Source organism: Artemia sp. Qi Xiang Cuo, chromosome 9 (genome assembly GCF_049724085.1).
Source record: "Artemia sp. Qi Xiang Cuo chromosome 9, ASM4972408v1, whole genome shotgun sequence".
Lineage (NCBI taxonomy): Eukaryota > Metazoa > Arthropoda > Branchiopoda > Anostraca > Artemiidae > Artemia > Artemia sp. Qi Xiang Cuo.
Window position 1 is genome coordinate 311,746 of NC_142802.1, and position 25,123 is coordinate 336,868.

At 36.0% G+C, this 25,123-nt stretch overlaps 1 protein-coding gene across 1 annotated transcript in view; it reads left to right on the top strand.

The window, feature by feature from the left end:
* The first annotated feature begins 5,353 nt into the window (after window positions 1-5,353).
* The window catches only part of LOC148948194 (uncharacterized), a 92,440-nt gene continuing 72,670 nt past the window's right edge, over window positions 5,354-25,123 (top strand). Inside the window, exons 1-2 of the mRNA XM_089093809.1 lie at window positions 5,354-5,488; window positions 15,822-16,817. Coding sequence (XP_088949935.1) covers window positions 15,864-16,817 — 954 coding nt within the window. The 5' untranslated portion in view covers window positions 5,354-5,488; window positions 15,822-15,863. The remainder of the gene's footprint in view (window positions 5,489-15,821; window positions 16,818-25,123) is intronic.

Below are 25,123 nucleotides of genomic sequence, written 5' to 3' on the forward strand. Positions count from 1 at the left end.
CTTTTTGGCATCGGTCTAGAAAAAAATATAGCAAAATCAAATTATTTGCTACAAATATATATAGTCTTTTCAATCCTGAGAAAAAAACAGTCTATGTTTTAATTTCTAGAGGCTTGTGTTCAAACATACACATGAAAGAGAGAGAGGATAAAGAAATCTTAAAGAAAATATTTACATAAGTAAAGAAACAGTTCCTATGAGGTAATAAATAGAAGCTCTTTACCATTACATAACAAACAGCTTTATTATAATATTGCATGCGATCCTGGTATGCGTAATAAAGTCTTTAGGGGGTAGTAGCTCTAATAGTATGCCCCTCCCTATGGGTAACGTGGAACTCAGTGGACCCTCACTACTTTTACCTTTTTTTTTGGGGGGGGGGGCATGAGACTGATTTATTATAGCAGAGTGAAACACAAAGCTAAAAAAAATGTCTTGTCTCTTCGAAATAAAGAAGTCCTTTTTAAATCTGCATGGTTATGATTTAGAGTTGGCTCCATGTTATTTAAATGAAGTTAGAAAAAAGTCTCCCCCCTCCCCCCTACTATAGTGTTGCACAAGACTCAGGTACGTGTATTAGTCTTTAGGGACTAGTGGTTAGATTTTCCATACAAACTGTTCCTATTGTTTTTTTTTGGAAAATATATGTAATGTTCAAAAGCAAATCTACAATACTATTTTGCTTTGTTTCAATTAGTATGTCAATAAATTGAGTGAATGCATTGGGACCACGATGTAAAAGCCTCATACAATAATCCAAGGTTGGAGAGTCCCGTTTCATGATGTCATTAACCATTCTTTGACTGAAGATTCTCCTCTGCACCAACAATCTCTTAAACTGATCATTTAGATTCAAACATTTTTCCAAAGTGACAAGGTTCTGCATGATTGTTTCTTTCTCAAATACATTCATTTTTTTTTACTCTTGATGTTTACCCTGTTGAATACATACTAACTAACAAATATTGAAGAAAGAAAATAGTCTGTTTCAAATAATCTCTCATTAGCTATTGGTTTTTCTGGAAAGAGTAAACAACTCGGAAAAATGTTTAACTACAAAAAAAAGAAAATGATCATCAATATATTTGTTCAGCCAATTTATATATAAATATATAACACAATATTATGGCTTTTTCAGTAAATGACTCAGTCCATTTTTCTCTATATGCCCAACAATTGCATTCAAACCTGTTTGTAAGGTAGATATATTCATTATATTCACTTTGGCCGCAAAACATAACTGTCCATCCATCTTGAATCGACTCAGAGATTTTACATATCTACTGAACATCTCATCCCACTCGAAAGTTAATCTGCTCCCTGGTGCTATTTCTACTGCAACATTTGCAGCTCTTATCTTCACTTCATCACTATTCTCTTCCTCCTGTCTCTTAATGTTCAATACAGTGAAATTACTCATTTTTGTAATACTCCAAAGAAAACAAAATAATATTCACAATAAAACTATCGAACAAAATCTAACTCAGAACTGTGGCCCTAACTAACTCTTTCCCACTTTATAAAGAGTATTTTCCAAGGCTATGGGTTTTTTCCTCAAATCCTGTTGACAAATCAGTTAAGTAACTAGGTTTTCCCTTGTTGAGAAACTAATTAGGTTTTCCCAAAATTGTTCACAAACATGTTATGTAATTAGGGTTTTTCCCAAGGCCTCTGTTGACAAAAACATTTCTGGGTTTTCCCCTGTGACCTTGACCTCAGGGTTCAGGGACTTCGGACTCCCTAGCAAACGTGTATAGCAGCAAGTATTATAGTACCTCATATACTACTATTACGTCTCTCGTTGGGGTATGGATTTAGTGATCTACTCAGAATGTCATTGCATACCATGGAGTGGATGACCTCTATTCCCTTTGAATCAAAATACTTGACCGAATACCTTCCTGGGACATGTGTTGAAAAATGAGAGCATCACATATACAATAACAGTGAAATTATCTGAAAGTGGTCGTAAAGAAGGGAGAAGACCACGATTGAAAAAAAAACAAGCAAGAGTTGAACGCAAGCCACTCTAATTCGAAATCGAATGTAAACCAACAAAACAACACCTCTAATAATCTAATTTGGTATATTAGTGCTTGTACCTTAATTGCGTAGCTTAATAAGGGAGCTTGGATGAGAAAAATACGGGAGGTGCTCTTGCAAACTTCCGGTTAAGAGTTTTGGACCATAATTATTACAATTATGATATCGTTTTATACTTCCAAGTTTTTCTACTTAAGAAAGGGCATCAAAAGTGTTGTTTTTAGTGCTATATTACATTTACGGATGGTATATTTGATAAACATCATATAGATATGAACCATAGCTTTAAAATGGTCTATTTAATATCACTGTAAAAAGTTCTAGTTGCCCATTTGTCCCAGCTTTAACCCTTGAGACATGGGACGAAAGGTGCTGTGTTTAGTGCCACTTGAAATTTCTGATGGTGAAATTTATAGGAAGGACGTATAAAGGGGCGTAAAATGTTATAAAGCAGGGGATAACTGCCCCCTCCAGACCCAAGTTTGCCCCCTCAGACCTCATTTTGCCCCCCCCCCCTCCCCAGCCGAAATTCAATCTCTGTAAAAAGAATTGTCCAAAATAAGATAAGCCTGCATAATTCAAGTATTCAGAAACACTGATCAAGTTTTCTTAAGAATATATTTGCCTTTATGGTAATATATGGCTAATATTTCACTTTTCATGCTCATTTGCACTTGATTTGAGACAATTGGCCCCAACTTTGCCCCACCCCCTTCCCCCAGGATTTTGACGAAATTACGCCACTGGTCGTATATATATGAGAAATATCTTTCATATGAGCTATTAAAAATTTGTCTAGATACCTGCGATACCAATACGCCCAATAACAATACACTCACATTGATACACATGATATAAATTCGTCCAATACCGATACAGAGTGCAGCCCTTTCCCCAGGGAGTACGGAGGGCATATCATCACCAAAACCAAAGATATTTGACCTTTGAACTATGTTGAACAAAAAGGGCTATCTTAAAATTGTGATTGGATGACTTTGGGGGGAGAGGGCCTTTAGGGAGTTCTAGTTGCCCTTCAATCTTATTGGTCACTTAAAAAAGAAGCACCAGAAAATTTAATTTCAATTCAAATGCTCTATTATACATCTCTCTATGATGTTCTGGTAACCCCCTAACCCTGCTAGAAAAAAAAAAAACAAAAAAGAAAAAGAAACGGTATAGATCAGTGCTACCCATGCAAAAAAGTCATTTTCCTTGTTGTTCTAGGAGGGGGTTTTAATTTCCCCTTACTAGGTTTTCAACCGTGCTGATTCCAATGGTAGACTTTTCGTTCTGATCTGGTACCGTTTTCGAGGGGTTTCATATTTTTCTTCGAAATAACCATAATTTTTTTTTCAATAAACTTTTTTTTTGAAGACTAACCGAAATAATGGTTATCATTCCTGAATCATTGTCAGATGGCAATTTTTTCACCAGGTTGTTTTCTTTTCTAAACACTTTTTTTAACTTTTCGTTACTATGGACTATGGTTCGCTCTTTATTAGGTTGCAGCTCCCGCTGCAACAATTATTATATATGACAAGCTGGAAAAAGTATTTCGATTTTTTGTAGCTGGATCTAGTAAAGAACAAACCCCAATGTGACATCATTTTCTGTTTGAGGATACAATTTTGTAAAAAAAAAATAATATTTTTAATATTATGATTTTTATTTACAAAACAAAACACATAGATAAAGCAATTTCCTTTCAAATGAGCCCTGTAATAGCGTTCTATGGTGCTCCAGGGCCACGCTAGTGGCATAAAAAAATAATAAAAAAGAGAACGTGTTAGTGCTACCCATGCACAAAAATTCCCTAGTTATATGTTTTTTTACTATGGACATTCCAATGGTGCATTATTCATATCAATCAAGCGCCATTTTGAGGTTTTTTGGTTATCCTTTGAAATCCCTATAAATTGTTTTGGCAATAAACTTTTGCCATTAAATTTAAATTAAATCATAGTCGCTGTTCATGAATCAGCTTCAAATGGCAGTGTCTTCTCACCTGAAATTATTTTTCAAAAAGGGCTTTTAAATTCTTGGTTACTATGGGCTGAACTTCGCCCCAGCTAAGAAAAGGCCCAAGTATTTTTTTTCTGGGTATTTCTAGTAAATAGTGTAAGAAATGATGTAATAAGATCTTTCTATATATGTTGCAAATTAATGCAGGTTTTGGGGAACAAGTTTAACCTTATCATATACAATCTAATCAAAACACCATAAAAAGCAGATTCTTTTGGTGCATACATTGTTATCAATTGTTTTTTTCTAGTTTTTCGGTTACTATTAGCAGGAGTTGCTCCTTGTTTACATACGTATTCACGAATCGTTTGATTTGCAACAATCATACGACTGCTCTTTTCATATCATTCTGTATAACTAAAACAAGTGCTCAGGTCTAAATGTGTTTCACTTTTCATTTTTGCGATTTCATTTTCAAGGATAATGGAATTAAGCGGTACTGGTGCGTTATATGGACACTTTTATATATTGTACAAGGAAACCAGTCACGAATTTCCCGTCAAATAGGCTATTCTCAAGAGACCGATAAACTCACTAGACTGGTTATTTTCAAGAGACCGTTATTCGCTATTGAGAAATAATTGAGAGTAGTTTTCGTAGCGTTTACGATATTTAAACTGTTTTTTTTGGGTGGGGTTAAGGGGGGAAAATGTACCTAGGCTAGGTTAGGTTACGTATTTAATATATGCTATGCTTTACCCCTCGCCCCCCACCCCCTTCTAATGTGCAAATATATAGCCCAAATTTGTTTAAAAACTATTATATATTCATCTTATTTTATTTTATTTCATTAGCATTAATCAAACTTGACTTTTCAGAAGTGTTCATATAATGCACCAGCACCAATTAAACTCGCGTAAAAAGCAAATAGCCCCTGTCCAGGATTAATAATGTTTGAGGAATTTGTTTCGGGTTGAGTGAAGCCTAAAAATTTTTGACAAATGAGCAAAAACACTTAAAAAATAGTAGGTGAATTCATAAAAGATTAAGGATTTTGGGTGGAGGAACCTTCCCCTCTTTGTTCTTGTTTTACGACAGCGCAAGTGGCCATGTTTCAGACGAAAATATAGCAAACCCATTATTTCTACTGAACAATTAAATCATTTCGAGACAAATGTTTATCTGAGTCATATACATGGATTGCCAAAATTTCTCCTTCTTTTTCTACCAAAAGCCTGATCTTATGACTATAGAAAAGTAATGATCTCATTACTGTGTCCTAGTTTACTAGGAATCATAGTCAACTTGAGGCTGGCAATTTTAGTTGCTTTTTATTGGCTGACGGCTTATGAGTTCCAAGGTAAAACTGAGAAGGATTCGGTCCGAATTTACGTAAGCACACAAACGCTTAGTGGGGACTTATCAGTAATGTAAAAGATATTATCAGTTAATGTTCTATATCTGACTCTGGAGTTAAGGAAAAGTTAGTATCTTTTCGTTTTGATAATAATTTTTCTTTTGATTAAAGTTATCAGCCTAACTGATTATCAATATTATTTGAGTATGTGTGAACTGATTAGGGTATAATGATAACTTATCAAGTGAAAAGGTTCACATTACGATAAATCTTGTTTGATGACGGCCTTGTATCTGTACAAAGATTTATTCAATCACTTACCAATTTTTGTACATAAAATTGCTTTTATGCTAATAGATTATGCAATATGCATCTTCCTGCCAAAGGAAGATGCACATTAAAGTAAGAAAAATAAGTAAAATACTGGATCCTTCGGTGTTTTATTTTCCTGAGTCAGTCGAGGTGTCTAGAAGAGGGACCCTACGCAAGAGAAAGAGGGTATTGAGCCCCCCTGAAATAATAAATTCTCTAGAAATTGTGCGTATTTACCTAACCCAGGCCATTGGGATGGTCCGGGCTCATAATGTCCATTAAGTTAATTTTAGCCTCTTTTAAATTTTTTTTTTGCTTCTAATGCTTTTCTTTATAAATTACTTTGCACATTGGTTAGTAAGTTTGTTTAGTTTGTTACTGTTTTTATGAACTAAAAAGCAACAATAAAAATTTTAACAGCCCGGTCCCCACCCGCGGTTTTGATTGAATCGCCACCTGCAGTTTGTCTCAGTAGTTTGTTTTTGAGGTACCTCTGTTTTCCTAAAAAAAGTGAATCTTTTTTAAACCTTAATAATGTCTAAAGATGCATCACCAACAAATACCCAAATCATCGTGCCTTACTTTAGGTAGGTTTCTAGGAGTGCAAAACGCAAAGCAAGGGCTTATAAATTGCAAGTTTATAAGATGGTAATACAAGGATGTCATTTGAGGACGGCCAGTTCGGACATGAGTCACCTAGACGTAAAATTGATAACCTATTTAAAAGCGAAAATATTATTGGAAAGAGATTAAACATGGATGTTTTCTAGCAGCACTGCCCTCCCCCATCCAGGTACGTCCGCTATAGAAAGGGGGAGGGACTTGCCTTCTAATGAGATTCTAAAATCTTTACGAGTTTAACATAATTCCTATATCTTTCATTGATTCTGTCTCTTTCAATACGGTCTTTCAGATTGGCATTCTCCCCCGCCAGTTTCGTTGGCTCCGACAAAATCGATTCCTCTTTACTCAAACGAATCACAATCAAACTTCTTGGCTCTTATCATTTTCCCCTCCAGAAATCTATTGAGAAGGCTAACAAAAGTAGAAGAAGAAGGAAAGCAAGTGACACAATACAAAGGATCAAATCTTTAGTAAATTTTGGGCAAATTTTGAACAACCCAGTCCCCTATTTATTATGAACTTCTTTCTAGATATTTCTAAGAAAAGAGCTGGCTAAATGAGTGCACCCTTAAATCTCAATTTCAAAGGCATATCCCAAAACCTTTGAAAAGTATTTAACCATGACCTGATTTTGTGGAAATCAGGTCATATATTTGTTGTGATAGTTCAGAAAACTAGGCCCCACAGTACAACTTCAAAATGATACCTATTATTGCTAAACGTCTATGACTACAGGCTGGCACATGTAAATTAATTTGAAGAGAGGGGAAGGGCAGAGGTTGGAAAGAAACAACAGATTTACTATATGAATTATATTGGTAATCATGTGTAAAATCTTGGAAAATCAGTGGAAACCATTTGCTGTAATTGTTGAGTGGTGGATCCAGGGGGCGAGGGCCCCCCCAACGTAGTTTAAAGTAGTGTAAGTTACTTAATTAACGCAATTTGCGTTAATTAAACTTGATAATACACCCCTAACGGAGAGCTCAGCCCGCACATGTTGGGCACAATAATTTAACTTTTCAACCTGAATGAAAATCTAAATAACGAAGTAAAAAAAAAATAGAAAAGGAAAAACTCAACAAGAAATGTAATCCTGGGAGAACTATGCACAAAAGATAACCTCGATATGGTTGACCTTCATGGGTGAAATAAAAACATAAATATTTTGCAAATGAAAGGAAAGAGCAAAATTAAAACTTAAATCGAACAAAAATTATATTTTATAAGAGCCTTTATATTGTTTATCTTAACGAAATAAGTTCCTGACATAGAAAATTTGAAAACATGGTACTAAAATCACTTTTTGTAGGCCTTCGGTACCCCTTTCCCCACAATGGAATCTGCTGGCCTCCATTCTGACAGGTGGTGCTATTAGAAGTTAAATATATAAAAACAATTTTCTAACTGAAAGTAAGGAGCATCATTAAAACTTAAAACGAACAGAAATTATTAAAGAGGGTTGCCTCTTCCTCAACATCTCACTCTTTACGCTAAAGTAAAGAGCCTGGTGTTAAGGAGGAGGCAGCCCCCTTCATATACGTAATAATTTCTGTTCGTTTTAAGTTTTAATATTGCTCCTTGCTTTCAGTTGAAAAAACTTATTTCTTATTTAATTTCTGATCGTTTTTTTTAATAGTCTAAGGAAATCTGGCCCCATCTTCACGGATAAATACACTCCCTAAGGAAATATTTTTTGGACAATTCGATCCCGGTGAAAATTTACCCAGGACAATTACCCTTAACAACTCCACGCGCAAAATTGAGACGAAAAAGAGAAAGTAAGACTTATAAAAATAATTTTATATAGGAATTCATGCAAATTCCCCTCAGTGTATAAATTTCCCTGAGAATTTCCCCCCCCCCCCCGAAAACTTCCCTTCCATGTAAAATTCCCCCGCAGAAAAAAAAACCTGCAGAAAATTCGCTCCCCACCCTAAAATGTATGCATGTTTCCCAATAACAAATACTATGCGTAAACAATGGGCAAATTTTATAACTTAAAGACCTTCACCCTGGGGCTGTGGGGGGAGTATGTTATATACAAAGGCATAGTTATTGAACCTTTCAACTATGATGAACAAAATGTCTATCTCAAAATTTCGTTCGGACGATTTTGGGAAAAAGGTTAGGGGAGGGGCCCTTGTTGCCCTCCAATCTTTTTTAGTCACCTAAAAAGGCACTAAAACTTTTCATTTTCGTTTGAATGAGCCATAAGACGATACTCTAGAACCACTGCGTCGAACCGGGCAACCCTGGGGGAAAAAAAACAAAAAAAAATAAAATAAAAAAGCATCCGTGATGTTTCTTCTGGAAAAAAAAATCCACATTTGTGCAGATAGGAGCTTGAAACTTCTACCGTAAGGTTTTCTGATACGCGGAATCTGATGGTGTGATTTTCATTGAGATTCTATCATATTTAAGGAGTGATTCACATTTCTTCGAAAATCAGGTGAATTTTCTCAGGCTCGTAGCCGTTAATGGGTGAAAATAAACTTAATAACACTTATATATTTGAAATCAGTATAATAAGTTTATGCTTTTGATATATCTATTGGTATCAACATTTTTTAGTTTTGGTTACTATTGAGCCGGGTCACTCCCTACTTACAGTTCGTTACCATAAACTGTTCGACTCTGTGGTACTCTATAACCGTTAGTTTTATTGGATAAACAGTGTCTAATAACAGTACGTAATTATGGCTCCGTGCATGTTTAGGGACGAGGGTCATACTCCGCACCCAGGTACACATGAGAGACTGTTCGGCCATATAAAAGCCCATGCAGCAATTCTTAGACTTTTCTTAGGATTAATTAAAAAAGCTTTTCCACAAAATAAGTTTTTCAAAGAAAAGTAAAGAACTCTATTAAACAAAAATGAGCAAAAATAAAATCAAATAATCTACGAAGCGTGAAACCAACTCAAATCAGCAATGATTAATAAATGAAACCCAAAACAAACGGTAATTACAATAAATAAACGAGTCAAACTCAAAACGAGCAGATATTAACATAAGTAGGGCTCAAAACCCCTATGCCTTCCCAAGGCCAGAACATAATTTGCACTTTACTGAAAAAAATATAAATGTTCTTACTTTTATAACTTTAATAAATCAAATAATATTAACATTTTGATTACTAAATATCAGTATATGTATATTAAACTGACAATGCACATTCATTTGTATTTTTTCAGTAAAGTGCAAGTTATGTTATCTAAGTAAAGGGCAAAAATGGTTATCTAAAAATTTTTATTCGATGTGTTTGGGGAAAATATGGGCATGAGAGGGGCGTTAATTGTCTTCAAATCACTTTCGACTATTAAAAAGGGCACTAGTCCTTTGCATATCCAATCAAATGATCCCTTTCAAGTTTCTATGGCAAATATTTCAATAAAATCTTATAACTTATAACCCTTGCCCTGAAGACTGTGGGGGGGGGGTGTCCTGCTCAAAGGTATAATTCTCTGATCTTTAAACTGCATGAAACACAATGGCTATCTCAAAATTTTGATTGGATGTATTTGGGGAAGTAGTGGGCGTGGAAGGGGTATTAGTTGCCCTCCAATCACTTTCTACTATTAAGAATGGCACTAGCCATTTAAATTTACAATCGAATGTGCCATTTTTGAAGTTTCTACGACAACGCTTTCTATAAAAACCTTATATGCCCCCAGGGCATAACTTACAACCCTTTCCCTGAGGGCTGTTGGGAAGTTCCTTCCTCAAAAACATAATTTCTATCTGGAAATCAAATACGCTGAACAAAATGGCTATCTAAAAATTTTGATTAGATGTGTTTGGGGATTAGATGTGTTGTAAGTTATGCCCCCGCGGCATAACTTACAACCCTTGCCCTGAGTCTATTGGGGGGTTGTCATCCTCAAAGACCTAATTTCCAGAACTTAAAACTACGTTGAACAAAATGGCTGTCTCAAAATTTTGCTTGGATGTGTTTGGGGAAATGGTCGGCGTGAGAGGAGGGTTAGTTGCCCTCCAATCACTTCCGACTATTAAAAAGGACACTAGCCCTTTGCATTTCCAATCGAATTAGCCATTTTTGAAGTTTCTACGACAACGCCTTCTACAAAAATCTTATATGCCCCCAGGGCATAACTTACAACCCTTGCCCTGAAGGTCCTGGGAGAGTGTCATCCTCAAAAACATAACTTCTATCTGGAAATCAACTACGCTGAACATAACGGCTATCTCAAAATTTTAATTGGATGGGCTTCGGGAAATGGTGGGCCTGGAAGAGGTGTTAGTTGCCTTCCAATCACTTTCGACTATTAAAAAGGGTACAAGCCACTCCAATTTCCAATTGAATGAACCCCTTTTCGAAGTTTCTACGACAACTTCTTCCATATGAAGGGCCCTGCTCTAAAAGAAAAAAAAAACAAATAATGTATTGTGCCAACATCGTTCTTATATGCCCTCAGGGCATAACTTAAAACCCTTGCCCTGAAGGTTGTGGGGGAGGGTTATCCTCATAAACGTATTTTCTATCTTGAAATCAACTACTCTGAACAAAATTTTGATTGGATGCATTTGGGGGAACGATAGGCGTGGGGGGCGCTAGTTGCACTCCAATCACTTTCGACTATTAAAAAGGGCACTAGCCGCTCCAATTTCCAATCGAATGAGCCCTTTTCTAAGTTTCTACGACAACTCCTTCGATACAAAGAGCCCGGGAATTGAAACAAAAACAAAAAAATAAATAATTATTTTTTATAAAATAACATAAGTTGGGCTCAAAACTCCCTACGCCTTCCCAAGGTCAGAACATGTTTTGCACTTTACTGAAAAAATATAAATGTTTTTACTTTTATAACTTGAATAAATAAAATAATATTAGTATTTTGATTACTAAATATCAGTATATGTATATTAAACTGACAATGCACATTCATATGTATCAAAATCTAAAATTTTGATTGGATGTGTTTGGGGAAAAGGTGGGCGTGAGAGGGGGGTTAGTTGCCCTGAAATCACTTTTGACAATTAAAAAGGGTATTAGCCCTTTGAATTTCCAATCGAATGAGCCCTTTTTCAAGTTTCTACGACAAAGATTTCAATAGAAACCTTATATTCCCCCAGGGCATAACTTATAATCCTTGCCATGAAGACTGTGGGAGGGAATGTCCTGCTCAAAGGTATAATTTCCTGAACTTTGAACTGTGTGGAACAAAATGGCTATCTCAAAAGTTTTATTGGATGTGTTTGGGGAAATGGTGGGCGTCGGAGGGGTGTTAGTTGCCTTCTAATCCCTTTCGACTATTAAAAAGGGCACTAGCCATTTCAATCTCCAATCGAATGAGGCCGTTTTGAAGTATCTACGACAACGCGTTCTATAAAAACCTTATATGCCCCCATGGCATAACTTATAACCCTTGCCCTGAGGGCTGTTGGGGGGAGGGGTTGTATTCCTCAAAGACCTAATTTCCAGAACTTAAAACTACGTTGAATAAAATGGGTATCTCAAAATTTTGACTGAATGTGTTCGGGGAAAAAAGGGCGTGAGAAGGGAGTTAGTTGTCCTCCAATCACTTGCGACTATTAAAAAGGGCACTAGCCCTTTGAATTTCCAATCGAATGATCTTTTTTGAAGTTTCTACGACAACGCCTTCTATAAAAACCTTATATACCCCCAGGGAATAACTTAGATCCCTTGCCCTGACGGCTGTGGGGGAGTGTCCTCCTCAAAAGCATAAGTTCTATCTGGAAATCAACTACGCTGAACAAATTGGCTATCTCAAAATTTTTTTCGATGTGTTTCGGGAAATGGTGGGTGTGGAAGGGGTGTTAGTTGCCTTCCAATCACTTTCGACTATTAAAAAGGGCACAAGCCACTCCAATTTCCAATTGTGTGAGCCCTTTTCGAAGTTTCTACGACAACTTCTTCGATACGAAGTGCCCTGCTCTAAAGGAAAAAATAATAAATAATACATTTTTCCAGCATCTTTCTTATACGCCCCCAGGGCATAACTTAAAAATCCTTGCCTTGAGGGTTGTGGGGGAGTGTCCTCCTCAAAAACCTATTTTCTATCTGGAAATCAACTACGCTAAACAAAATGGCTATTTTGAAATTTTGATTGGATGTGTTTGGGGGAATGATGGGCGTGGGGGGCTAGTTGCCCTCAAATCACTTTCAACTTTTAAAAAGGGTACTAGCCACTCCAATTTCCAATCGAATGAGCCCCTTTCGAAGTTTCTACGACAACTCCTTCGATATGAAGTGCCCTGGTATGGAAAAAAAAAACAAAAAGATAAATAATACATTGTGCCAATATCGTTCTTTACTTAGGCAGCGCAATTGCGCTGCCTATTATAATATTTTGGCCCTGATCGGGCTAAAATAATTATTTTTACTAACTACCACATCTTTAAACCCCTTTTCTAAACTTGTACACATTTTTGTATACTATTTTTTATTCCTTTCGGAAATTTAAAATTGATCAAATTTTTTACGTATTTAGAATAAGGATCAATGGTAGATTCGGCTGATGTGTATATTCTAATGTAAACTAGATTTTTTAGAGTTCTGTTAACAAGAGCCACTCTAATTACAGTTTGCTTCTACAAACTATTTGATTTGGTGCTATCTTAAATTTGGGGTAGACTTTGACCCCACTCGTTAGCTCCTTTTCTAAAATTCAATTTTGCATTCATTACCACCCTTGAAAAAATGCACTTTCTAAAGTATTTCTAATTCTAAGAATTTTATTCTAAGTAAGATTTTAAGCAAGACTTTAGCAAGATTCTAAGTCTGAAGATTTTACTTCAGCCCTTTCAGAAAATATTTTCAATCTCCCAGACCATTTCATTTTGTTCGAGAATGTCGATTTGATTTTTAGGGATCGGGGTTTAAAGCAAAAATTTTCGTTATACTCTTAAAATAAAGAAAATCTTATTCAAGAATATTGTTTTTGAATTTGGGCTGAATTCTATCTGTGATAATTTATTAAAATCTGACAGAGTAAAATTCAATTCACCCAATTTAGTTGACCTCTGTCCAAATGTTATACCATTGAACGCTAATGAACTGAATCCAAGAAGGTCAAAGAAGCTAGCTTTTGCCTTTGCTTTGAAAAGAATTAGAAAATTAAACAATATGTAGTTTTATTTGATTTCGTATACAAACGTTTGTTTTAAATTATTATAGTTTAGTTTTACTACTGATGACAGCCACTGTATATCTGACCGATATATCTGGTATTTTTTGAGAATTTCTATACACTGGCTATTAAAAAGTATTTTATCCCTATTTTTAAATTCTAGTTTATCGAACTGAAACCACAAGGACGGCTGCCATTGTTGACGCATTTGCACCAACGACCATGGTGGCTTCCCTCAGTTCAGTATGTGGTTCTATTGGTATTTGGTCATGCTTTAACCAATAAAATCAAATTTCTGAAAATTAATCAATTAGAAGACTTTCAAGTAAAAATAAATAATAAAATACGGGGTATTGCAGGGTATGTATATACGAGGGCTATTCAGAAACTAGGGAACGTTCCCGTCCGACGCCGTTAGGCGCGAGGCGATCACATACGTTTTGGTGTGCGCGTGCTCGTAGCTTCAGTCGGCATCCGGCCGTAAGAACGAAAATATTTCTGCGCTGCCCGTTTGCCCCATATTCCAATTTAAAAGGTGCGATGCAATTTCAAATCTCGCCAGTTGTGAAGTGCGGTCCGTAATACGGTTTTTGTTAGCAAAAACCAATAGAAATTCATCGACAACTGTGCGAAGTGTATGGCAACGACGTCAAGAATAAAAGTTCAGTGCGAAAATGGTGCATCCGGTTTAAAAATGGTCGAACCAACGTGCATGATGAAGAGAGGAGTGGACTTCCGAGCATTGGGAAGACGATCTTCTCGCCAAAGTTGATGAGAAGATTCGTGAAAACCATCGCTTCACAATAACGGAGCTTTCGCTTTGATTCCTACAAGTTTCACGGACTTTGTTGTTTGAAATCGTGACTCTCAAGCTTGACTATCATAAATTTTGTGCAAGATGGTTGCCAAAAATGCTTACAGACCTCCATAAGGGTCACCGAATGGGAGCAGCCTTAACATGTCTTGACGCTTACCACACACATGGTGATTCTTTACTGGATTGAATCGTAACGGGTGATGAGACATGGGTTTAGCACGTCAATTGCGAAAAAAAATTGCAGTCCTGGAGTGGGGGCACACGAATTCCCCCCAAAAACCAAAAAAAAATCGCAAATCTTGTCAGCGAGGAAGATTATGGCTACTGTTTTTCGGGATAGGCAAGCTGTGCTGCTTATTGACTTTCTTGAGCATGGTGCAACAATCAACTCTGATCGGTACTGCTAAACATTGAACAAGATTAGACGAGCATAGCAAAAAAAGCGCAAAGGAAATTTATCATCCAATATTTTGTTTTTTTCATGAGAATATCTTATCTCACACAGAAAATCAAACTGCAGAGCTTCTTGTCTCATTTAAATGGAGAATTTCCTCACATCTAGCCTACAATACGGACTTACCACAGAGTCGTTTTCACTTGTTCCCAAAGAAGACGAACTGGCTAGCGACACAGCGTTTTGATGACGACGACGAGCTCCGGACGTGCGTCACTGAGTGCCTGAGATCCCAGGCGGCGGATTTCTATGACGAAGGAATTTTGAAGCTTGTCCACCGCTATGATAAGTGCCTTAAATTGTTTGGTGACTATGTATAAAAGTAGCATTTTAGTTACTCTTTCAGATTTATATAATAAAATATTTTTCCTGAACCTAGTTTTTGTTATATTACAAAAAGTTCCCTAGTTTCTGAATCGCCCTCGAACTATGAGTATATGTGAGTATACGTTGCTTGATTTCACGACACCATAATTGACTAAAACTTGGTGCTCCTTTGAGCATATTAAAGTATGTATTCCCTCTGAAATAAATGATTTTGTGACAAGTCTGTAGTTGTAACTTTCACAAAAAGGACAAGATGCTTATACCATCAGATTCGTTCGTTTTTTAACGATTAAAAAACAATCATTTTTAATCTAAAAACTCTGTATTAAAATGCCAAGAATTTAATTCCGTTGACAGATATAACTGAAAATCAGCTATAAGGTGATTGGCAAGCTTTTGTCTCTCGTTGATATATTTAGACCAAAGGAGAACAAAAATAACATACCAGAATTATCATACATACCAAAATTTAAATAGCATACCAAAATTATCATACATACCCCAAAAAACCTAACATACCAAAATTTGGGGAACTAAAACTTAAAGGGTAGTAGTGAAAGTTAGAGTGATGGTTAGTAAGCCAGTTATCTAAACAGACTGCCCTTGTAAAAGAGCCTTAAAGCGTCATAAATTTTGAAGTGGGGTTTTTTAGGGTTTTGAATTCGATGGCTTCCTTTGGATGGTAGTATTTACAGAAATAGTGTTTATTATTGGATGTTTGATCGATCTAAAAATATTCCTGAATGATTTTATAAAACAAACGTACTCGAATTGACAGAAAGTCAAAATTTAATGATTTTGTCTATTTTAGATACACTTCTTGATTTCTTCTGTCATTTACTCATAAGACTAAATGGAAGATCAAACCAAGCCCGAAAATGATCATGTTCTGGCTGAGAAGAAAGAAAGATTTGAAAATCCTGACACTGAAGATGTGCTATCAGCTCATCAATTAACCCCAACAAAAGTTGAACCTGGAATCAACAGTGATATCCAGAGTCAGAACGAAAGTGTATCAATTAATGAAAAAAGAAGTGATGAATGGACGTCTCCAGCCCCTTTAGAAGACCAGAAAGAATTAAGAACAAGTCCTGTTGAGAGAAAATTTATTGATCGTAGTTCTTGCCAAATCAAAAGTATAAATTGTGGCCCTTACACTGAGCAAAGCTCTTCTCACTTAAATTTTCAGCAAAGAGATAATATTCCAGAATCTGTGAAAGCCTACCTTCCAACTGAAAACGATATACCACCAACACCAAGGCCAGTTACGCCAGAAACAGCAGTCCATAACCTTCACTACCCCAATACAATGCGTGCAGAAGACGAACATGAATATATAGAAAGATTTAGCAATAGTGATGTAAGGGGTAGGGTGTACGAGAGTAAAGATGAAAATGATTACTATGAAGGCTCTGTTGTTGTCAGTAGTGGAGGGCGACTTGAAAACTTTAAACTCACACTAGCTCAACATCTCGACCCAGTACTTATGGACGAACAGTACCAATCACAGTTTTCTGATAATACTTATACCAACCAAGGAGAGGATGATATGCGATTATTACGTCATCCCGAAAATTTTCAATATGATAATCTGGACAATATGCACACAATGCCATATTATGATCAGAATTCGTCCTTGTCAGTATTACCGGAGATATCATATTTGACAGATGAAAATTTTATGCAATCACAATTTTCGGCATCACAATACTATAAGGATAATCCAAAAATCGATATATACTCATTTAAGCATCAGACAGCTCATGTATATAGTGTCCCATCCCCTCCAAGGACGACTGATTGTCAGGTAAGTTGGCCTCTAAATTTGAAGTTTTTCTGAAGACATTAATTATGATATATTTTCTTATTCTTACTAGACAAAGAAGGAAGCCACTTCACAAGCTCTCTGTTTATTAAAATTTCTAGAGCAAAATCAGTGGTGTCAATTAAAAGGCAGGGGGAAGGGGATGGGTGACATGTAACTCCCTATATCGTCCCTACCCCCTGGGGTGTGTCATTCCGAACTTGCAAAGATTCTAATGCGCCTAAAGTTAACAAGATCTGTGCGCTAGAAGTTAGAAACGTTCAAATTCAGCAGAATTTATCAACCATATCTTGAAGTAGGTGGGGGAGTTCAGTGTGTGTGAACTGATGTCTGCAAGTATACAGAAATGAAAAAACCAACGGGATTAGTCTGCCCAAGAATTTCTTAAGGACCCTCTCCCGCATCTTAAAAATATAAAAATAATACAAGAGTATCGTCGAGCAAAGAAAAATTATCTTAGACATTGGAGTCCTGCTCGCTCTACCCACAAATCTCAACATCTGTCTCTGTAGAGGTATAATTAGCCGAAATTTTTAAGTACCTCTGGCTTATACTTGTCTCATAATGCAAACGCTTAGCTCAAAATTGAGGATCAACATCTGTTACGGCATATTTAGCTCTTGAAGATTCTTCCCACAGTTGTCAATTTTGTGATAAACAGGCTTTCTCGAGCCCATCTCCTTCCATGTTGCCTGATACAACTACGAAGACTAATTTTGGACTTTATAGTTGGTAACCGGTTTTTTTTTGTTTTTTTTAATACCACAAAAATTTTTCTTGTAAAACTATAATGAGATTCAAAATAAAAACGTTCGTGGAAATAAACTTTACTTAAGTATCGACCCGGCTCTATAGTAACCGAGATTCTAAAAAACAGGTATTTTGATACCAATAGATACATCAAAAGAATCTTATTTTTATGCTGATTTTCAATATATAAGTTTCATCAAGTTTAGTCTTACCCATCAAAAATTGTGAGCCTGAGAATATTTGCCTTAATTTCAAAAAAGGGGGAAATATCCCCTAAAAGTCATAGAATCTTAATGAAAATCACACCGTCAGATTCAGCGTATCAGAGAACACTACTGCAGAAATTTCAAGCTCCTATCAGCAAAAATGTCGAATTTTGTATTTTTTTTTTTTTTTGCCAGAATAAGTATAACGGTTGCGTAGTTATTTGTTTGTTTTTTGTTTTCCCCAGGGGTGATAGTACCGATCGATTAGTCGAAGAATATAGCAAAATGGCTCATTAAGACGAAAATGAAAAGTTATAGTATCCTTTTTAAGTCACCAAAAAACGGGAGGGGAATTAGGCCCCCTCCAACGCTCATGTTTTTCCAAAGTCACCCAATCAAAACTTTGAGATAACCACTTTGTTTAGCATAGTCGAAAAATCTAGTAACTATGTATTTGAGGATGGCTTAGTCCCCCCATAGTCCCAGGGAAAGGAAAGCAAGTTGTGAACTTCGTCCATTGTTTACATATAGTATTGGTTATTGGGAAGTATACAGACGTTTTCAGGGTTTTTTTTCTGGTGGGGGGGGGGGGGGGTCGAGTGGAGAAGGTTACGTGGGAGGATCTTTCCATGGAGGAATTTTTCATGGGGGAAGGGCATTTTCCATGAAGGGGGCGCCAGATTTCCCAGCATTAATTAAAAAACTAGCAGAAATTAAATAAAAAAACAAGTTTTTTCAACTGAAAGTAAGAAGTAACATTAAAACTTAAACGAAAAAATTTATGTATATGAGGGGGGTTGCCTCTCCTCAATAGCTCGCTCTTACGCTAAAGTGTTTTTTTAACTTCAAAGAGGTTATTATTCTAATTAAACAGCCTTTATGATTCAGGAGTCATTCTTAAATGACTAGAACAGAAAATCAAACTTAGGTTATTATAAAGTTATTGTTAGTTAAAAAAAAGTAAAATTGATATGCAAATTTCGTTTTAATTATTCATGTACGGTAATAAATCTTCAAAACCTACATTAATTCAAAAACGTTCAGAAATTAAATAAAAAAAAAGTTTTTTTTAACTGAAAGTAAGGAGGGACATTAAAACTTAAGATGAACTTAAATGACTCCGTATATGGGGCTCTCCCCTACTTGGCACCCCGCTCTTTACGCTAAGGTGTGACTATTTCTCACAACTATTCTTTTTAAAACAATAAAAAACTTTAGCGTAAAGAGCGAGGCGTTGAGGAGGGAACATCCCCTTTCATATATGGAATAGTTTTGTTCGTTTTAAGTTTTAATGTCGCTCCTTACTTTCAGTTAAAAAAAACTTTTTTTTTATTTAATTAACAATAAAGGGTGACAATTGAGCTAAAATCTTTGTGCTGCAATTTAGAAGACTAATAAATTTTTACCGATTGAATGAACATATTTAGGAGGGGATAACTTTTCCTCTTATCCCCTATGTGAATGTTTATGCTTCTATATCACTTGAACACTCTGTTTAAATGGTATAGCTAATCATTTTCTTTAATCGTGGAATAGTATGGATTGTCTTGCTCTGTCTAAGGCTAATGAATCTTTTTTTTTATATTATCTCCTTAATAAGACTGCTCTAATTACTTCCAGTTTTCTAAAAGTATACCCAAAAACATAAAACTAAAGACTTCAACTTTCGACATTTCAACACGGGTATTTTATAAGTTTAAAAGAAATAGCACCACACGTAGTACATTGGTACTCAGTAGCACTGCCAAAGCAAAAACAAGCTTAAATTAAGTATATCTTCAACTTATTAAAATTTAGATTTGTGTTAAAAATTCGAAAGTCAAAGTAATAAGAAAAACATTAAAGTAAAAAAAATACTGTCAATCAGCAAGGTAACACCCGTCAACAGTTGGTAAAGGCTACACAAATATAAACCTTCAATTATATACTTGTTTAGGGTTTAAAAGTAAAAATAACAATTTTAGTTCTGTGTTTCACTTCCACGCTTTTGAACACCCAGATCATTAAGAAGATAATTTCTTAAACCACATTGGCTTGACATAACATAAAGAAAGAAAAACGAGAAAAAATGGGGTTTTAAAGGCCAAATGATAGTACTAACAGAATACAACAAAGCAATTGTTTTAAGGAGAGGAACTCCTCTCTTCTTCAGCGCGAAACGAAAAAGTATAATCAATGAGAGGGCCGAAGAAAAAAAACAGCAAAATAAAACGCGGAAAGTCAATGTAAAAAAAAACTATATTCACTTATTGAATATATTTTTTTGTTTCGCACTGAAGAAGAGAGGCGTTTGTCCTCTCTTCAGAATCATCTTTTCTCTTCTTTACAGTTTCCTAACAAAAAAACGTTATTTTCTTTCCTTGTTTACTGAGGGTGGCTTAGCGAAAGACTTTGCTGAAATATCAGCTTTGTCCTTTCATTTTATAAATTAAAAAAAACTTTCCGAAAAATAAGTTTTTAAAATAAAAGTAAAGGCAATTTTAAAATTAAGCTCAGTAGATATGAATACCTTTTAAAATTCAAACTCAAAACGACCAGAAATTACTATTAAAGAATAAATGAAACCCAAAAAGAACAGAAATTAAATAAATAATCATAGCAAAAAACATACAACAAGTAATAATATAATTGAATAAATCGATCTTAAAGCGAGTAATGCTTAGATTGAATATGCAAATCAAGTTTGAATCTAATAAAAATAACTACAAACAAGAGTTTGGGTATCGTCTCACTGCAGAAGCCTAAAACCTACTGCGTCATTGGCACTTTACTGAAAACTATATAAGTCTTGAACAGTCTTGGAAAGTATAAACAAGGTCAAATTCAATATTAAATATAGAATGATATTAATTGTTGAAAGATCCATCAGTTCAAGATTTTTTTTCACTGTAATTTTTATTTTCATTTTCAATACTGTAAGAACTGGAAAAGAATAAATTTGTAATATAAGAGTAATTCATTTTCAGTGAAGCGCCAATGACGCAGAAGGCTTTAGGTTTTTGCAGTTAAAGAAAGGGGCAGTATCCAAATTTTGTTTGTAGTGAAACTATATTTGTCTTGACCAATCATGGAAAGAACTAATAAATTAAACTGAATATTTGATTTATAATGATATTAATTGCTGAAAGCTCATCAGTTCAAAATTTTACAGTAATTTTAATATTTATTTTCAATATTAAGTACAAAAGAAAACATTTGTAATATAATTCGTTTTCAGTAAAGCGCCAATGACGCAGTGGGTTTTAGGCTTCTGCAGTGAGGCGATACCCAAACTCTTGTTTGTAGTTATTTTAATTCGATTCAAACTTGATTTGCATATTCAATTCAAGTTTCACTCGTTTTAAGATTTATTTATTCATTTACATTAATATATATTGTACGTTGGTTCGCATTGATTGATGTTTGTTCGCATTGATTAAGTTTTTTTTAAATTAATTTTTGTTCGGTTTTGATGGCAAAAAGTTTCAAGTTTTTATTGCATGGGGGGGGGGTTGCTTACTGTCCGATTATTATTGATTTTAAAAAACGGATCTAGAACTTTCATTTTAAATCGAATGAGGCTTTTTTCAAAGTCTATACGATTAAATCTTTGATAAAAAACTTACATATGAACAATAGACAGCATGCATAACTTATGGACAGCGATTTGCAACACTGGACGGATTGAAAAAATAGCTCCAATAAGGATGTTTTGACCATCTCACTTGCTGACACAAAGGGATAACTATTGTTTAGAATTGATCTTAACAGGATTTTGTGTGCCAAAGCAATTTTGCATCTATCACAGAGTATGTATTTTAACCTTATAATTGGATAATTATAATAGATTTACTAAGTGTTCTTCCCATACAAAACTTTACCTTATTAAAGTCTTTGGGGTGAGGGCGGCGTAGTTGGCAGAAGGAAGAAAACTTTAGTGTAGACAGTAGGAGATGGGGAGGGCGATATTGGAGACTCATCCAATACGGGGCGGAACTTCACTTATCTCCTCCGATCCCGATTTAGGAGATTAGACAGACTCTTTGGGCTGTAGAATGTTGGAACGTTTGAGTTGTGGAAGTCGTTAAAATACTCAAAAATACTTTATATTTTCAGTTATTGCAGGATTGATTTCATAGATTGTGGAATGGTGAGCCCCCTGGTCCATCATTTGGGTGAGCCTCAACTCATAATATGCAATTTTGATTAATTGTTCCGTGTTATGTGCATATATTATTCTATACATGTTATTTTGAGTTATACTTTTATCGCATTGCGTTCATTTTTAAGGAAAGAGATAAAAACTGAAACCTTAGCGGAGACAGGGGGGGAGCGGGAAGTCTCCCCCCTCACATGCATAATTGAGCAGCCACAGAGAAAGTAAAACAAATGAAATTAATCTGTCTTTTGAAAATGTCTTTTTTCAAAAGACACGAACAAAATCGTCTAAAGGAACCTGAATTGCTATCTCTAACATTTCCATTGATTCTTTATTCCCGTTACTTTCAAATGTAAAATTTAGAATATTATCGAATGGGTTTAGTCGTCCCCTCCCTGAATAATTCACATTTGGAAAACTCACCCCCTGGGAAATTCCTCCCCCCTCCAAGAACATTTTCTTTTCCTGCTGACAATTCCCCCGCGTTAAATTCCACCCAGCAGAAATTTCCCAGCCGTGGAATATGCTCCCCAAACATATTCCCATAAGATAATTTCAGATATTCATAAAAATGGAAGCTGAAATTTCTACTCAACTTTTTAGGTCAGAAGCCATGCTACATCGTTACCTAAGTAAAGAGCCATAAGGGTTCAATGAATTAATACTTATTTATTTTTCCAGGGGAACTTTATGTAGAAGAGGTGGTCGCATAAACTTTGGAACGGGGTTCAGTGAATTACAAATTAAAATGTATAGTGCCCTTACACCAGGGGCAGATCCAGGATGGTTTAGGGGGGGCGCAAAAAGGTTGATCCGATAAACTTGCGTTAGGAGCAAGTTTGATTGACGCAGTCTTGCGTTAATTAAGTTAATTTCATTACTTTAGACTAGGTAAGGTGGGGGGGCGCCCCCCTCGCCCCTCCCCTGGATCCTCCACTGCCTTACACTCTCTGTTTCTTTCCTTGTTAGGGAGGAGAGCAGACGCCTAATAAGTGTGTGTTAATACCAAATAATTCTAAATCTCATTGGGCCTTCAGGTATAAACACAATTAGTTCAAAGGGCGGGGTGGGGAAAGTGGGTGTGGGGGGGGTATTTGCCCTTTGATCGATTTTTACTCGTAAGAGATGGACTAGAACTGCCAATTTCCAATCAAATGAGCCCTCTCTGAAGTTTATACGAGAATCCCTTCCTGCCCCCGGGCCCGGGGGGTTTTGTCGACGCCAGAGTTTTGTTACTTAACCTTTCAACTATTTTTAACAAAATTTTTATCTAATACATTTAGGGCGTGGAGGAGGTGGGGGGGCTAATTGCCCTCCAATCTCTTTTGACTCTTAAAAAGTGAACAAGAACTTTCAATTTCCAATCAAATGAGCCCTCTCTAAAGTTTATACGAGTATCCATATAAAATAATATGAAGGATTCGGAGAATCCTTAAATTACAACCCTTGCCCTAAGGGCTGTGGGGAGTTGTCATCCTCAAAGACCTAATTTCTAGACCTTAAAACTACGTTTAATAAAATGGCTGTCTCAAAATTTTGATTGGATGTGTTTGGGGAAAAGGTGGGCGTGAGAAGGGGGTTAGTTGCCCTCAAATCACTTTCGACTATTAAAAAGGGCACTAGCCCTTTGAATTTCCCATGGAATGATCCTTTTTTGAAGTTTCTACGACACCTATAAAACTTCTATAAAAACCTTATATGTCCCCAGGGTATAACTTAAAACCCTTGCCTTGAGGGTGGTGGGGAAGTGTCCTCCTCAAAAACATATTTTCTATCTGAAAATCAACTACGTTGAACAAAATGGCTATCCAAAAATTTGTATTGGTTTTGTTTGGGGGAATGATAGGCGTGGGGGGGGGCTAGTTGCCCTCCAATCACTTTCGACTATTAAAAAGGGCACTCGCCCTTTGAATTTCCGATCGAATGAGCCTTTTTTGAAGTTTCTACGACAACGCCTTCTACAAAAACCTTATATGCCCCCACGGCATAACTTAAAATCTTTGCCCTAAGGGTTCTGGGGGAGTGCCCTCCTCAAAAAACATATTTTCTATGTCAGAATCAACTACGCTGAACAAAATGGCTATCTCAAAATTTTGATTGGTTGTGTTTGGGGAAATGATGGGCATGGGGGGGGGGGGGCCTAGATGCCCTCCAATCACTTTCGACTATTAAAAACGTCACTAGCCCTTTAATTTCCAATCGAATGAGCCTTTTTTGAAGTTTCTACGACAACGCCTTCTACAAAAACCTTATATGCCCCCACGGCATAACTGAAAACCTTTACCCTACGGGTTCTGGGGGGGTGTCCTCCTCAAAAAACATATTTTCTATGCGAGAATCAACTACGCTGAACAAAATGGCTATCTCAAAATTTTGATTGGTTATTTTTGGGGAAATAATGGGCTGGGGGGGGGGGGGCTGGTTGCCCTCCAATCACTTTCGACTATTAAAAAGGTCCCTAGCCCTTTTAATTTCAAATCGAATGAGCCTTTTTTGAAATTTCTATGACAACACCTTCTTTAAAAAAAAAACGTATATGCCCCCAGGGCATAACTTAAAACCCTTGCCCTGAGGGTTGTGGGGGAGTTTCCTCCTCAAAAACATAATTTCTATCTGGAAATCAACTACGCTGAACAAAATGGCTATCTCAAAATTTTGATTGGATGTGTTTGGTGGAATGATGGGCAGGGGGGGGGGCTAGTTGCCCTGCAATCACTTTCGACTATTAAAAAGGGCACTAGAACTCTCGATTTACAGTCGAATGAGCCCCCTTTGAAGTTTTTACGAAGACCCCTTCCATATGAAGTGCCTCTGGAAAAAACATAAAAACATTGGAGCCGTATGGCCTTTACTATAGGCAACGCTACAGCGTTGCCTCTGATACCCTGGCTGAAAATAACTGATTTGATTTTATCTTTTTATATTTTTTTTCCTTCGTTTCTTGTCGCGTTAAAGTGAAGAAAAAACTGAAAAGGTATAAATACAACAAAAAATAAATACACAAGTGTAAAAATATTTCTCTTGTTTCCTATTAGATTGAATTCTAGATTAAATTCTTTATCTTCCTTCCAAAACTATATTTTCTGTCTTAAGCCCTAACAAAAATAATAGTTTTATTCAAGTTCCTATTCTCAGCTTTATTGTTATTCTAGATTGATCTAGATGGAATTAATTGTTGATTTTCGGGGGAATCG